Here is a 15589-nt window from a genome sequence, read left to right on the forward strand (position 1 = left end):
GAAACTCCAGTGATATTCACACACATCCAGTGCCTGTAACTCCAGTGATGTTCACACATATCCAGTGCCTGTAACTCCAGTGAAATTCACACACATCCAGTGCCTGAAACTCCAGTGATATTCACACACACCCAGTGTCTGAAACTCCAATGATATTCACACACATCCAGTGTCTGAAACTCTAGTGGTATTCACACACATAGTGTCTGAAACTCCAGTGATATTAATACACATACATTGCCTGAATCTCCAGTGATATACACACACATCCAGTGTCTGAAACTCCAGTGATATTCATACCCATACATTGCCTGAAACATCAAGTGATATTGACACAAATACAGTACCTGAAACTCCAGTGATATTCACACATCCAGTGCATATAACTCCAGTGGTATTCACACACTTCGTGCCTGAAACTGCAGTGATATTCACACATGTACAATGTCTGAAACTCCAGTGATATTCACACGTCCAGTGCCTGAAACTGCAGTAATATTCACACACATCCAGTGCCTGAAACTCCAGTGATATTCACACAAATCCAGTGCCTGTAACTTCAGTGATATTCACACAAATACATTGCCTGAATATCCAGTGATGTTCACACACATATATTGTCTGAAACTCCAGTGATATTCACACACATTCAGTGCCTGAAACACCAGTGATATTCACACAAATACAGTACCTGAAACTCCAGTGATATTCATACACATCCAGTGCCTGTAACTCCAATGATATTCACACATCCAGTGTCTGAAACTCTAGTGGTATTCACACACATACAGTGTCTGAAACTCCAGTGATATTCATACACATACATTGCCTCATACTCCAGTGATATTCACACACATCGTGCCTGAAACTGCACTGATATTCACACACATACAGTGTCTGAACCTCCAATGATATTCACACACATCCAGTGTCTGAAACTCCAGTGATATTCATACACATACATTGCCTGAAACTCCAGTGATATTCACACACATACAGTGCCTGAAATTCCCATGATATTCACACACATCCAGTGTCTGAAACTCCAGTGAAATTCACACACATCGTGTCTGAAACTGCAGTGATATTCACACACATACAGTGTCTGAAACCCCAGTGATATTCACACATCCAGTACCTGAAACTGCAGTGATATTGACACACATACATTGCCTGAAACTCCAGTGATATACACACAAATACAATGCCCGAAATCCCAGTGATATTCACACATACAGGTTCTGAAACTCCAGTGATATTCACAAACATCCAATGCCTAAAACCACAGTGATATTCACACAGATACTGGGTCTGAAACTCCAGTTATATTCACACACATCCAGTGCCTGAAACTCCAGTGATATTCACACAAATCCAGTGCCTGTAACTTCAGTGATATTCACACAAATACATTGCCTGAATATCCAGTGATGTTCACACACATAATGTCTGAAACTCCAGTGATATTCACACACATCCAGTGCCTGAAACACCAGTGATATTCACACAAATACAGTACCTGAAACTCCAGTGATATTCATACACATCCAGTGCCTGTAACTTCAATGATATTCACACATCCAGTGTCTGAAACTCTAGTGGTATTCACACACATACAGTGTCTGAAACTCTAGTGGTATTCACACACATACATTGCCTCATACTCCAGTGATATTCACACACATCGTGCCTGAAACTGCACAGATATTCACACACATACAGTGTCTGAATCTCCAATGATATTCACACACATCCAGTGTCTGAAACTCCAGTGATATTCATACACATACATTGCCTGAAACTCCAGTGATATTCACACACATCCAGTGCCTGAAGCTCCGGTGATATTCACACACATCCAGTGTCTGAAACTCCAGTGAAATTCACACACATCGTGTCTGAAACTGCAGTGATATTCACACACACACAGTGTCTGAAACCCCAGTGATATTCACACATCCAGTACCTGAAACTGCAGTGATATTGACACACATACATTGCCTGAAACTCCAGTGATATACACACAAATACAATGCCCAAAATCCCAGTGATATTCACACATACAGGTTCTGAAACTCCAGTGATATTCACAAACATCCAATGCCTGAAACCACAGTGATATTCACACACATCCAGTGCCTGAAACTCCTGTGATATTCACACACATCCAGTGCCTGAAACTCCAGTGATATGCACACACATCCAGTGCGTGAAACTGCAGTGATATTCACAGGCACCCAATGCCTGAAACTCCAGTGATATTCACACACATCGAGTGCATGAAACTCCAGTGCTATTCACAGGCAACCAATGTCTGAAACTCCAGTGATATTCACAGGCATCCAATGTCTGAAACTCCAGTGATATTCACACACATACAGTGCCTGGAGCTCCAGTGATATGCGCACACATACAGTGCCTGAAACTCCAGTGATATTCACACACATCCAGTGCCTGAAACTCCAGTGATATTCACACACATCCAGTGCCTGAAACTCCAGTGATATTCGCAGGCATCCAGTGCCTGGGGTGCCACTGATACGTGCGGACATCATGTGTAGATTTTGACTATCGGCTGCCCATTTTGTAACTCGCCTCATTTTTATTTGCATTGAAGTCGACAGACTGGCCGCTCGGGTGTGGTACTCAGGACCACTGGCATGTTACAAACAGTGTGAGAGACCCTGTTTTCCCTACAGCCTCTGCACTGAGCACCCTGAGTTACAATCAGTAATAAAAGCGATCTTCTGTCTTTCTTACCTGTAGAAGAGGAAACATCTCGATATGATCGATTGAGGGTGACCCAAAGAGCTTAACCAGCGTCAATATGCAGTCGTGTATATCCTGAAACTCGTCATCATTTTTCTCGTACTGGCAGCGCCAAAATATGAAAGGCACAATGTAAAGAACGACAAACTTCAAATGGTGCCCATTGACTTATGTCCACCCACCGCATTGTTCCACTGACCCACACTGACCCACATCGCCCGCATGCCAAACGCGAGACTCCCAAAGCAAGCGCTCTACTTGGAACTCCTTCACGGCAAACGAGCCAAAGGTGGGCAGAGGAAATGTTTCAAGGACACCCTCGAAGCCTCCCTGATAAAGTGCAACATCCCCACTGACACCTGGGAGTCCCTGGCCAAAGACCGCCCTAAGTGGAGGAAGTGCATCCGGGAGGGCGCTGAGCGCCTCGAGTCTCATCGCCGAGAGCGTGCAGAAATCAAGCGCAGGCAGCGGAAGGAGCGTGCGACAAACCTGTCCCACCCACCCCTTCCCTCAACGACTATCTGTCCCACCTGTGACAGAGTCTGTGGTTCTCGTATTGGACTGTTCAGTCACCTGAGAACTCACTTTTTGAGGGGAAGCAAGTCTTCCTCGATTTCGAGGGACTGCCTATAATGATGATGATAGTATGTATTGAATGTCGAGAGTCATTCAGCCATTCTAGTCCACATTTTGTATAAGTGTGGTGAGCACACACTGAGCAGAGGCACGAGGTTTGGAGTGTCTTTCTCAGGGAGCGTGCACTGGTTTTGTGAAGTGTATGTCTCAGTAACTTTCATTCTGGTTTTTGTGTAGTGTGAAGGTTTAAATAAAGATCTGATGCTGACATTACTACAGCTGAGTGGCTGCCATCTGACGCTTAAAGCAACAAAACAAAAAAGAACAAGAAAGCAGTCCAACATCGCCCACTGACCCTGTGTGTTCCCATCGACCGCACTGTCTCTCCCGTAAATTTCCAATATTAGCTGAATAATTATTCCACTTGAAGGAACTGGAATTGTGTGTTCATTGGGAGACGTGCATTATAAGAGAAAACTGCAGGTCTGCCGGGCAATGCTTTCCTTACTCAGAGGGTTGTGAACCTCAGGAATTCTCTACTCCACAGGATGCTCAGTCTTTGAGTATATTCAAGACCGAGATCAATAGACTTTTAGACTCTGGGGCAATCAAGGGATATGGGGATCGGGTGGGAGAGTGGAGTTAAGGTCAAAGATCAGCCATGATCTTATTGATCTGCGGAGCAGGCTCGAGGAGCGAATGGCCTCCTCCTGCTCCTAATTCCAGTCCACTGAACCTTTCATGCTGATGCGTGGTTGCTATTTTAGAAGACTGAGAGGTGATCGTATTGAAACGTGTAAGATACTGAGAGGCTGCTCAGGGTAGATGCCGAGAGGACGTTTCCCCTCGTGGGGGAACCTAGAACTAGGGGGCATAGTCTCAGAATAAGAGGTCGCCCATTTAGAACAGAGATGAGGAGGAATTTCTTCTCTCAGAGGGTTGTAAATCTGTGGAATTCTCTGCCCCAGAGAGCTGTGGAGGCTAGGATATTGAATATACTTAAGGCGGAGATAGACAGATTTTTGAGCGATTAGGGAGTGAAGGGTTATGGGGAGCGGGCAGGGAAGTGGAGCTGAGTCCATGATCAGATCAGCCATGATCTTATTGAACGGCGGAGCAGGCTCGAGGGGCCAAATGGCCGACTCCTGCTCCTAGATCTCATGTTCGTATGTTTCAGGCCTGGAGTCAGGTTGCAAATGTGACCTGCTGACTTGCCAGTTTATGAGCTGCAGAGAGAGGAGCAGAGGAAACACAGGGGGACAGTCAGAGAGGAGAGTTACCCTGGTCACCAGCTCCAGGGATCACTGGGATTATCCCGAGATGACCCATTGCTATCCCGCCCTCACCTACACGGGAAGACAAGCCGGGTAACGCAACAGTGATAGTGCAGCAGAGCCCAGCAGGCAACGTTGATGGACATAGCCCTGGAATAAAATGCCAAAAGGCTCTTTGTAGGTATTTACCGTTGTGCCAAAGATCAGCGAGGAGATCACATTGCAGACGGACATGGACAAATCCGTGGTGGGGTCCACTGGGGCCCCCTTGTAGCTCTGGAACACCTAGGGCAGTGGCAATAAGAGTCGGATTATTAAAGGAACATTCCCTCCCAGTTCTGCAAAAAGACTTGCATTTATACAGCGCCTTTCACGACCACCGGACGTCTCAATGCCCCTTACAGCCAATGAAGTACTATTGGAGTACAGTCACTGTTGGAATGTGGGAAACGCGGCAGCCAATTGGCACACAGCAAGCTCCCACAAACAGCAATGTGATAATGACCAGATCATCTGTTTTTTGTGATGTTGATTGAGGGATAAATATTGGCCCAGAACACCGGGGGTAACTCCCCCTGCTCTTCTTTGGAATAGTGCCGCGGGATCTTTTCCGCCCGCCTGAGAGAGCAGACGGGGCCTCGGTTTAACGTCTCCTCTGAAAGACAGCACCTCCGACAGTGCAGCACTCCCTCAGCACTGCACTGGAGTGTCAGCCTAGATTTTTATGTCCAAGTCCCTGGAATGGACTTGAACATAAAGAAGAGCAGGGGGAGTTACCCCCGGTGTTCTGGGCCAATATTTATCCCTCAATCAACATCACAAAAAACAGATTATCTGGTCATTATCACCTTGTTGTTTGTGGGGCTCACCGACACCTTCTCAAGGGGCAATTAGGGAAGGGCAATAAATGCCGACCTTGCCAGCGACACCCACATCCCGTGAAATAATGTTTTTTTTTAATTACCTGGTCTGAAATGTGCTGGCTCAGTCCATTTGCTTTCATCCTGATGAGCTCCAAATATGTTTGTGCTAACGTTGGTTCCCTTGTGAATAAAATATCCTGCAACACTTAGAAAAACACAAGCATTGCAGTGTCAGCCTAGATTTATGTGCTCAAGTCCCTGGATGGGACTTGAACCCACAACCTTCTGACTCAGAGTCGAGTGTACTGCCCACTGAGCCACGGCTGACACTGCAGTATGTGACGTGCCTGTAAGGTTACATTATGTGAGTCTCATGACGATATCATGTATCTGAAAATTTACAGTAAAGCCCACCCACTCCTACGCACACCCTGCCCATAGATGATACTTACAGACAGAGCCTGCATCAACCCTGGGTTTAAACCCTGCTCGAGCTATTCCTTAAGCTAGATTGTGGGACTGGGCCTTGTATAATCATTTGTTCTCGGGGTGTGGGTATCACTGATAAGGCCGGTATTTATTGCCCATGGCTGGGCGCCCTGAGATGGTGGTGGGGAACCTCCTCCTAGGACTACTGCAGTCCGTCAGGTGATGGTGGTGGAGAACCTCCTCCTAGGACTACTGCAGTCCGTCAGGTGATGGTGGTGGAGAACCTCCTCCTAGGACTACTGCAGTCCGTCAGGCGATGGTGGTGCCACAATGGCACCAATTCTTTCGGCCCACCGTGCCTCTAACCGTCAACAGTTCCCGGCCGTACCTCACACAGCTTCTGAGCCTCTCCCACCACCACAGCCTCGAGGGTGGTAGTGCGACACCACTGCATCGCACTGTGTGCCAGCTTCTTCTGGGTCTTCCAGGTGATGGTGTAGTCTCCGAGGGCCAAGTCCTTCCCTCCGAAGGATATGAAGTTTCCTGCAGCAGACAGGGACAGATTGAGGCAATCGGCTCAGAGACGCTGGGCAGGGGGGGAGGCGGAAACCCACCTCGGGCAGGAGAGCATAGACTGTTGGACCTCCCACCCTCCCCGAAATCAACGGGGCTGAAAATCGGGCAGGGCCTGTAACATAAGAACATAAGAAACAGGAACAGGAGTCGGCCATTCGGCCCCTCGAGCCTGCTCCGCCATTCAATGAGATCATGATCTTCGACCTCAACTCCACTTTCCTGCGCTATTCCCATATCCCTTGATTCTCTTAATATCCCAAAACCTATCGATCTCTGTCTTGAACGTGCCCAAAGACTGAGCCACCACAGCTCTCTGGGGTAGAGAATTCCAAAGATTCACCACTGTTATAGCGGAAAATTCTCCCCTAGGGCAGCGGCACCTGTAGCATAAGGTTAGAACTAAATATGTAACTCTAATATCATAAAAATGGCTACCCGTGAAGCTCAAGGGATTTCTGTTAGCTGAAATAGACCGCATTCCTGGAAACTGATCATTGTTGTTTCCCACGCACAGGACTAGCAAGCAAACTTTGTAGATGTCTCTAATCAGCCAGGCCTCAGACAAAATGTTCTGGTGAATGTTAGGACAATATGACTCTGTAACAGGACTAAGATAAGGAGGCTACCCAAAGACAGCACCCAAGGACAGTAAGATAAGGGGGGCCTGGACCATGTCACAAGATACATGAGTAATTCCTAGCAACACACCCCTTAGCAACACATCTCTTGGCAATACATGAGCCACTTTACGTTTAGAGACTAACTCTACCTATTGATCTAAATGAATCTATAATCAGTATGATTGGATAGTGTCCGGCCAAAATGGGCTGATGTAACTGTAGTAAACTGTTGTAAAACAGATAAAAATCCATGAAACCCTTTGTTTAACGGAGAGAGATACCTGGACCCACCAGTTGCTTCATCTCCCCGCCGGCGTAATAAACCGTTTTGATGTATGGACCGACTCTGAGTGACGAGTGATTCTTGGAAGGGTACATTTGCGCTAACAATGGCGTAGTTGGCAGGATATTGCCGAGGCCCTTAAAGGACACCCCTGGAGAGTCCGGGTGAGTATATGTCCAAGAAAAAAAAAACGTGGGGTGCGGGAGGTGAACGCACAGGTTGATCGACACGGATGGATGGTCCAGTATCTCACACACCTAGCCTGAGCCTGAATTAAGAGGATTTAGTCCCACGTGATGGCCAGGATCAAGTAGGCATAAAGAACCCCCCCTGAGACGTGAAACCAAGCAACACCTCCCGGACCCAGTAAGAAAGGGAGGGCAACAAACCCTGGCAGAAAGGGACCAGGTGGTGTCCGGAGGCTGACACAATATCCAACCTGTGAGGCGGGATTCAAATTCCTGGGGCATTGGAACCGGTTCTGGGGGAGGTGGGACCAGTACAAACCGGACGGTCTGCACCTGGCCAGGACCGGAAACAATGTCCTAGGGGGAGTGTTTGCTAGTGCTGTTGGGGAGGAGTTAAACTAATATTGCAGGGGGATGGGAACCTATGCAGGGAGACAGAGGGAGACAAAAATGAGGCAAAAGCAAAAGACAGAAAGGAGATGAGGAAAAGTGGAGGGCAGAGAAACCCAAGGCAAAGAACAAAAAGGGCCACTGTACAGCAAAATTCTAAAAGGACAAAGGGTGTTAAAAAAGCAAGCCTGAATGCTTTGTGTCTTAATGCAAGGAGTATCCGCAATAAAGTGGATGAATTAAGTGTGCAAATAGATGTTAACAAATATGATGTCATTGGGATTACGGAGAAGTGGCTCCAGGATGATCAGGGCTGGGAACTCAACATCCAGGGGTATTCAACATTCAGGAAGGATAGAAAAAAAGGAAAAGGAGGTAGGGTAGCATTGCTGGTTAAAGAGGAGATTAATGCAATAGTTAGGAAAGACATTAGCTTGGATGATGTGGAATCTATATGGGTAGAGCTGCAGAACACTAACGGGCAAAAAATGTTAGTGGGAGTTGTGTACAGACCTCCAAACAGTAGTAGTGATGTTGAGGAGGGCATCAAACAGGAAATTAGGAGTGCATGCAATAAAGGTGCAGCAGTTATAATGGGTGACTTTAATGTGCACATAGATTGGGCTAGCCAAACTGGAAGCAATATGGTGGAGGAGGATTTCCTGGAGTGCATAAGGGATGGTTTTCTAGACCAATATGTCGAGGAAACAACTAGGGGGGAGGCCATCTTAGACTGGGTGTTGTGTAATGAGAGAGGATTAATTAACAATCTCATTGTGCGAGGCCCCTTGGGGAAGAGTGACCATAATATGGTGGAATTCTGCATTAGGATGGAGAATGAAACAGTTAATTCAGAGACCATGGTCCAGAACTTAAAGAAGGGTAACTTTGAAGGTATGAGGCGTGAATTGGCTAAGACAGATTGGCGAATGATACTTAAGGGGTTGACTGTGGATGGGCAATGGCAGACATTTAGAGACCGCATGGATGAATTACAACAATTGTACATTCCTGTCTGGCGTAAAAATAAAAAAGGGAAGGTGGCTCAACCGTGGCTATCTAGGGAAATCAGGGATAGTATTAAAGCCAAGGAAGTGGCATACAAATTGGCCAGAAATAGCAGCGAACCTGGGGACTGGGAGAAATTTAGAACTCAGCAGAGGAGGACAAAGGGTTTGATTAGGGCAGGGAAAATGGAGTACGAGAAGAAGCTTGCAGGGAACATTAAGGCGGATTGCAAAAGTTTCTATAGGTATGTAAAGAGAAAAAGGTTAGTAAAGACAAACGTAGGTCCCCTGCAGTCCGAATCAGGGGAAGTCATAACGGGGAACAAAGAAATGGCAGACCAATTGAACAAGTACTTTGGTTCAGTATTCACTAAGGAGGACACAAACAACCTTCCGGATATAAAAGGGGTCAGAGGGTCTAGTAAGGAGGAGGAACTGAGGGAAATCTTTATTCGTCGGGAAATTGTGTTGGGGAAATTGATGGGATTGAAGGCCGATAAATCCCCAGGGCCTGATGGACTGCATCCCAGAGTACTTAAGGAGGTGGCCTTGGAAATAGCGGATGCATTGACAGTCATTTTCCAACATTCCATTGACTCTGGATCAGTTCCTATCGAGTGGAGGGTAGCCAATGTAACCCCACTTTTTAAAAAAGGAGGGAGAGAGAAAGCAGGGAATTATAGACCGGTCAGCCTGACCTCAGTAGTGGGTAAAATGATGGAATCAATTATTAAGGATGTCATAGCAGCGCATTTGGAAAATGGTGACATGATAGGTCCAAGTCAGCATGGATTTGTGAAAGGGAGATCATGCTTGACAAATCTTCTGGAATTTTTTGAGGATGTTTCCAGTAAAGTGGACAAAGGAGAACCAGTTGATGTGGTATATTTGGACTTTCAGAAGGCTTTCGACAGGGTCCCACACAAGAGATTAATGTGCAAAGTTAAAGCACATGGGATTGGGGGTAGTGTGCTGACGTGGATTGAGAACTAGTTGTCAGACAGGAAGCAAAGAGTAGGAGTAAATGGGTACTTTTCAGAATGGCAGGCAGTGACTAGTGGGGTACCGCAAGGTTCTGTGCTGGGGCCCCAGCTGTTTACACTGTACATTAATGATTTAGACGAGGGGATTAAATGTAGTATCTCCAAATTTGCGGATGACACTAAGTTGGGTGGCAGTGTGAGCTGCGAGGAGGATGCTATGAGGCTGCAGAGTGACTTGGATAGGTTAGGTGAGTGGGCAAATGCGTGGCAGATGAAGTATAATGTGGATAAATGTGAGGTTATCCACTTTGGTCATAAAAACAGAGAGACAGACTATTATCTGCATGGTGACAGATTAGGAAGGGGGAAGGTGCAGCGAGACCTGGGTGTCATGGTACATCAGTCATTGAAGGTTGGCATGCAGGTACAGCAGGCAGTTAAGAAAGCAAATGGCATGTTGGCCTTCATAGCGAGGGGATTTGAGTACAGGGGCAGGGAGGTGTTGCTACAGTTGTACAGGGCCGTGGTGAGGCCACACCTGGAGTATTGTGTACAGTTTTGGTCTCCTAACTTGAGGAAGGACGTTCTTGCTATTGAGGGAGTGCAGCGAAGATTCACCAGACTGATTCCCGGGATGGTGGGACTGACCTATCAAGAAAGACTGGATCAACTGGGCTTGTATTCACTGGAGTTCAGAAGAGTGAGAGGGGACCTCATAAAAACGTTTAAAATTCTGACGGGTTTGGACAGGTTGGATGCAGGAAGAATGTTCCCAATGTTGGGGAAGTCCAGAACCAGGGGTCACAGTTTAAGGATAAGGGGTAAGCCATTTAGGACCGAGATGAGGAGAAACTTCTTCACCCAGAGAGTGGTGAACCTGTGGAATTCTCTACCACAGAAAGTAGTTGAGGACAATTCACTAAATATATTCAAAAGGGAGTTAGATGAAGTCCTTACTACTCGTGGGATCAAGGGTTATGGCGAGAAAGCAGGAAGGGGGTACTGAAGTTTCATGTTCAGCCATGAACTCATTGAATGGCGGTGCAGGCTCGAAGGGCTGAATGGCCTACTCCTGCACCTATTTTCTATGTTTCTATGTTTCTAACAGACAAAACAGTGATAGGTAGTCGTTAAGGGGGAATAGGGCACTGCGGGAATTGCTTGGAACGCGTTAAGGAATTGCGCAGGTTTGTGTAATAGCAGATTCGTAACCCGACAGTGTATAGAAAAACCTACAAGTCACGCTAAAAAGGGCAGACAGCTGAGAGGTGATCTACTACAAGTCACGCTGGTGCAGGCGGACCTCTGAGAGTTAGATCTCTATTATTCCCAATCCTTAACGAGCTATCACTAAATTTAATAGCTATTAAAAAGTCTGCTGCAAGTTATGTCGGGCGAGGCGGACCTCTGAGAGCAAGGTGGTCTTACTCCAAGTCACGCTGTGCGCAGACGGACCCCTGAGGGTTGAAGACCTCAAACTCCACTGAGTATTAAATGGCCAATATAACATCAGAACCAGAGTGGGGACCCGAAGGGTCCCTTACTCGCCACTTGGCGGAGAAACAGAAAAAGTCACTAAGTCAGATGATGGAAAAGCCTGGGTTCTGATAAGCTTTGTTGAATGAAGAGAGACTTTTGTGAATGTCTGTCTTTGAGTGAGAGTACTTGTATAAAATTTTTGACTGTGGAATGAATGAAAGCCTGTTTGGAAAAGTGGTGAAGCCTGTTTGTTTTAGCTCCACCCACTTTTTCAGACAGAGTGAAAGTTTTTTTTAACCCTTTGTAGTGTTGTCCTGTATGTAGGAAGTTTTAAGTTAGAAACACAGGCGTGGATTTATTCGGATGATATTAAAGAGAAGGCACAGCAAAATACTGAGATAGATTCAAACTAAAAAAAAAATTACATTAAATCTGAAGTTAAAATGGCAAGCTTTAGCAGTTTAGAAAAAAGGACATTGTAACGACCTTGAAACTGGAACATTTGAGGGAACGTTCTAGTTATGAAAACAAAAGATAAAGACGCAGCCTTGAAAGAAAACAAATTGAACGAATTTCAAAGGAAAAGTGTTTTCGCTTGTCTGATGATTTTAAATTAACAAATTTACCGAGACACGAGCCCTCTGTGTAAAATACAAAACCTAATTTGAAGAAAGGAGATCTAAAAAAAAAGAAAGACGTAACTTACTAAATACTAGTTGATATTAGCTGTGAAAAAGATATTGATTTAATTGAAAAAATTTTTTGGAAGAGATGAAAGACACTCCCCATTGATAATGATTTTAAATTACGAGAAAGTTTCACTGCAGTTTGAAAAGATTTCCAGAATAGACGTTATTTATCAAGAAAAGTCCCGAGCAGTCTAAACAAGCAGGAGAGTTTTGAAAATAACGAGGAGAAAAGATCTAAGCTATGCGAAATCAGCACAGAAAGAAAAAATTGGGAATTAGAAAATCTTACTGATTTTTAAATTCTTATAGAAAATGGAACTGGCACGGAAGTTTAGATTTTGTGCTGAGAGAGAAATTAAAAAAAACGAAATTGAATTTCAGTAAACAAAATAGCTATTAAAAATGTGTGGTCTCGTTTTAAATCAATTAAAAAAAAATCTTTGGCAAGTACCTGAATTAGAAGTTAAGAAAAAATTGGAGTTTAATCTAAAATGCCGTCTTTTCTGATGAGAAGACTTCTATTATGACGGCTTTACTAATGATTTCTGCTGTTTTAACAGATGTCTAATTTCTAAGCAAGTTTTGAAGGCACAAAGACTTAAAAAAAAAAGGAAATTTGGATGATTACGCGAAGTCACATAATGACATCAGCTCTTCTTACAAACCTGTAAAGGAGTTAACCCTTTCCATTGACAACTGTTTTATACTGGATATTGTTAATTTGGATTTCTTAATAGAATAAAGAAGACTCACCTGACAGATAAAGGAAATGGTGGAATAGTCAGGCTAAAAAAAACAGAACTAGCCTATGTAATAATGCTTGCCTGATACAATTAAAAAATATAGATGCTCAAACAAAACAAATTCAAGAGTTAAAAGCTAAGATAAATAAGCTGGAAGAGATTAAAAAAAAGAGGGAGCAAACAGATAGTGCAGTGCGCAGCCATAGCACCATCGCCTATGGCAACAGAGCCAATGTACCCCACGCTGGGTAAGTGGAGTCCACAAACCCAACCTAACCCTTACCTCCGATTTCACAGGGTGACCTCGACATGCATGAGTAGACCAGAACCTAACACCTGGTGACGACCAGGATCTGTTTAAAATTTGCAGATAAAACACCCACTGAGACAGAATCACAGCGACTACTTCAGCTCTGCAGCATGATACTAGGGATCTCGACACTCAAACAAGCATCAGATAACCCGGATGGACTACGAGAGATACAGCAAAACTATGGGATTTTGTTTAATGTAACTGATGCATACACTGCTCCATGGATACCAGGGTCAACTGCCTCAGGAGGGAAGCGGCCCGGGGACCTGATAAGTGCACTTTCGGGATCACTTGTGCGCCCCCTGTTAAACCCTATCCCCAACTGGGGGACACTTGCCAAAAAGGGGTGGGGATATGTGGATATTTTGAAGAGGTGGGAGCAGCCACCGTATCTTTGTACCTTTGTTTCTCACCACCTCAACACCGCGACATAGTGACCTCTACTTCACCTCTACTTGCCATGCCCGTTAATCACATCGGGACCGCAGAACGGGATTGTATTACTTAACAAAGGTGAACTATTATATGATAATGTTAAGCATGAAATTGTGCCTGTTCTGATCAATGTTTCAGGCATACAAATGTACAGAACGGGCAAGGAAGCTGTATAGTGTATTAAGTAAGGTTGTAATGCAGCAGGCTGCCGATGCCATGGGTGCCAGTAAGTTCTGAAAACAAGAGCAGGTGCATAGGCATAAGAGGGGAATAATTAATGACGCTGCTACTGGCTTTAATACCGGGACCTCCATAGTAAACTCACTGGATATACAAGGGCTGAATGAAAAGGTGGAACAACTTAAAGAGGTAATGAGGGAATTGTTAGAACGGGCAGTGCAGAATCAGAAAGACCAAGCCGGCTTAGGAAGGGAAGGCATGGAGATTCATATCAGTATAACGGCTTGCAATGCCAGATCCCGCAACCAAACTTCTGCTTTGCACCTCTACGACCCGCTACTATAGGGCAAGCCCACATTATCCAAGTGAAAAGGAGAGATACCGAAATCATTGCTGCCACTGATCAACTACATGATCACCTGCAGGGCTATGACGAGCCAGAACAGGCCCCTATTCCCCATTTAGCAGAGGTACTAAGGGAATTAAGTGAACAGTCCGTTAAACTCTACCACCATCTGAGGACAAAGATTGAGATACTGGAGAAAGACACCGATACAGAGCTGCAGGGTGAGAATTGGTGGAGACAGGTTTGGAACTGGGGGATGAATGTTAACATCCACCCTTGGATTCGAATTATATCACACATACTGGTCGGAATACAGCTAGTCCTAGCAGTAGCATGGGGAATCGTGGCTTGCCGGTCTTGCAGACATTATGTACAACGACGGAGGTTTAACACCAAAGCTCAGATAAGCAAGGAGATTCGCGTCATAGGCGAAAGGGGTAATTCGAGCTATATTGATTTGATCTAAAACAACTGGGACTCCTGAAATCGTGTGACTGGCCAGCACATCGAAGCAGGACGTACCGGGTGATACAAAACTATAACAGATTATTATTAGTGCCGGTTTCAGGGGGCTAGGACTAGCTTCTTGACCGAAAGGGGGGGTTGTTATCGCGGAATATTCTCCCCTAGGGCAGCAGCACCTGTAGCATAAGGTTAGAACTAAATATGTAACTCTAATACCATAAAAATGGCTACCCGTGAAGCTCAAGGGATTTCTGTTAGCTGAAATAGACTGCATTCCTGGAAACTGATCATTGTTGTTTCCCACACACAGGACTAACAAGCAAACTTTGCAGATGTCTCTAATCAGCCAGGCCTCAGACATGGTGAATATTAGGACAATACGACTCTGTAACAGGACTAAGCTAAGGAGGCTACCCAAAGACAGCACCCAAGGACAGTAAGATAAGGGGGGCCTGGACCATGTCACAAGACACATAAGTAATTCCTAGCAACACACCCCTTAGCAACACATCTCTTGGCAATACATGAGCCACTTTACGTTTCGAGACTAACTCTACCTATTGGTCTAATTGAATCTATAATCAATATGATTGGATAGTGTCCGGCCGAAATGGGCTGATGTAACTGTAGTAAACTGTTGTAAAACAGATAGAAATCCATGAAACCCTTTGTTCAGTGGAGAGAGATACCTGGACCCACCAGTTGCTTCATCTCCCCGCCGGCGTAATAAACCGTTTTGATGTATGGACCGACTCTGAGTGACAAGTGATTCTTGGAAGGGTACATTTGCGCTAACACCACCTTCTAAGTGAAGAGGTTTCTCCTCAACTCAGTCCTAAATGGCCAACCCCTTATTCTGAGACTGTAACCCCTGGTTCTAGCCTCCCCAGCCAGAGGAAACATCCTCCCTGCATCAACCCTGTCAATTCCTGTAAGAATTTTGTATGTTTCAATGAGATCACCTCTCATTCTTCTAAACTC

At 45.2% G+C, this 15589-nt stretch overlaps 1 protein-coding gene across 1 annotated transcript in view; it reads right to left on the reverse strand.

Annotated features, from left to right (window-relative positions):
- cyp21a2 (cytochrome P450, family 21, subfamily A, polypeptide 2) overlaps positions 1-15589 on the reverse strand; it is an 89643-nt gene that overhangs the window by 70013 nt on the left and 4041 nt on the right. The window contains exons 3-6 of the mRNA XM_070862457.1: positions 6300-6454; positions 5584-5679; positions 4809-4904; positions 2761-2871 (exon numbers count right to left, since the gene is read on the reverse strand). Coding sequence (XP_070718558.1) covers positions 2761-2871; positions 4809-4904; positions 5584-5679; positions 6300-6454 — 458 coding nt within the window. The remainder of the gene's footprint in view (positions 1-2760; positions 2872-4808; positions 4905-5583; positions 5680-6299; positions 6455-15589) is intronic.

This window comes from Pristiophorus japonicus, chromosome 19 (genome assembly GCF_044704955.1).
Source record: "Pristiophorus japonicus isolate sPriJap1 chromosome 19, sPriJap1.hap1, whole genome shotgun sequence".
Taxonomy (NCBI): Eukaryota; Metazoa; Chordata; class Chondrichthyes; family Pristiophoridae; genus Pristiophorus; species Pristiophorus japonicus.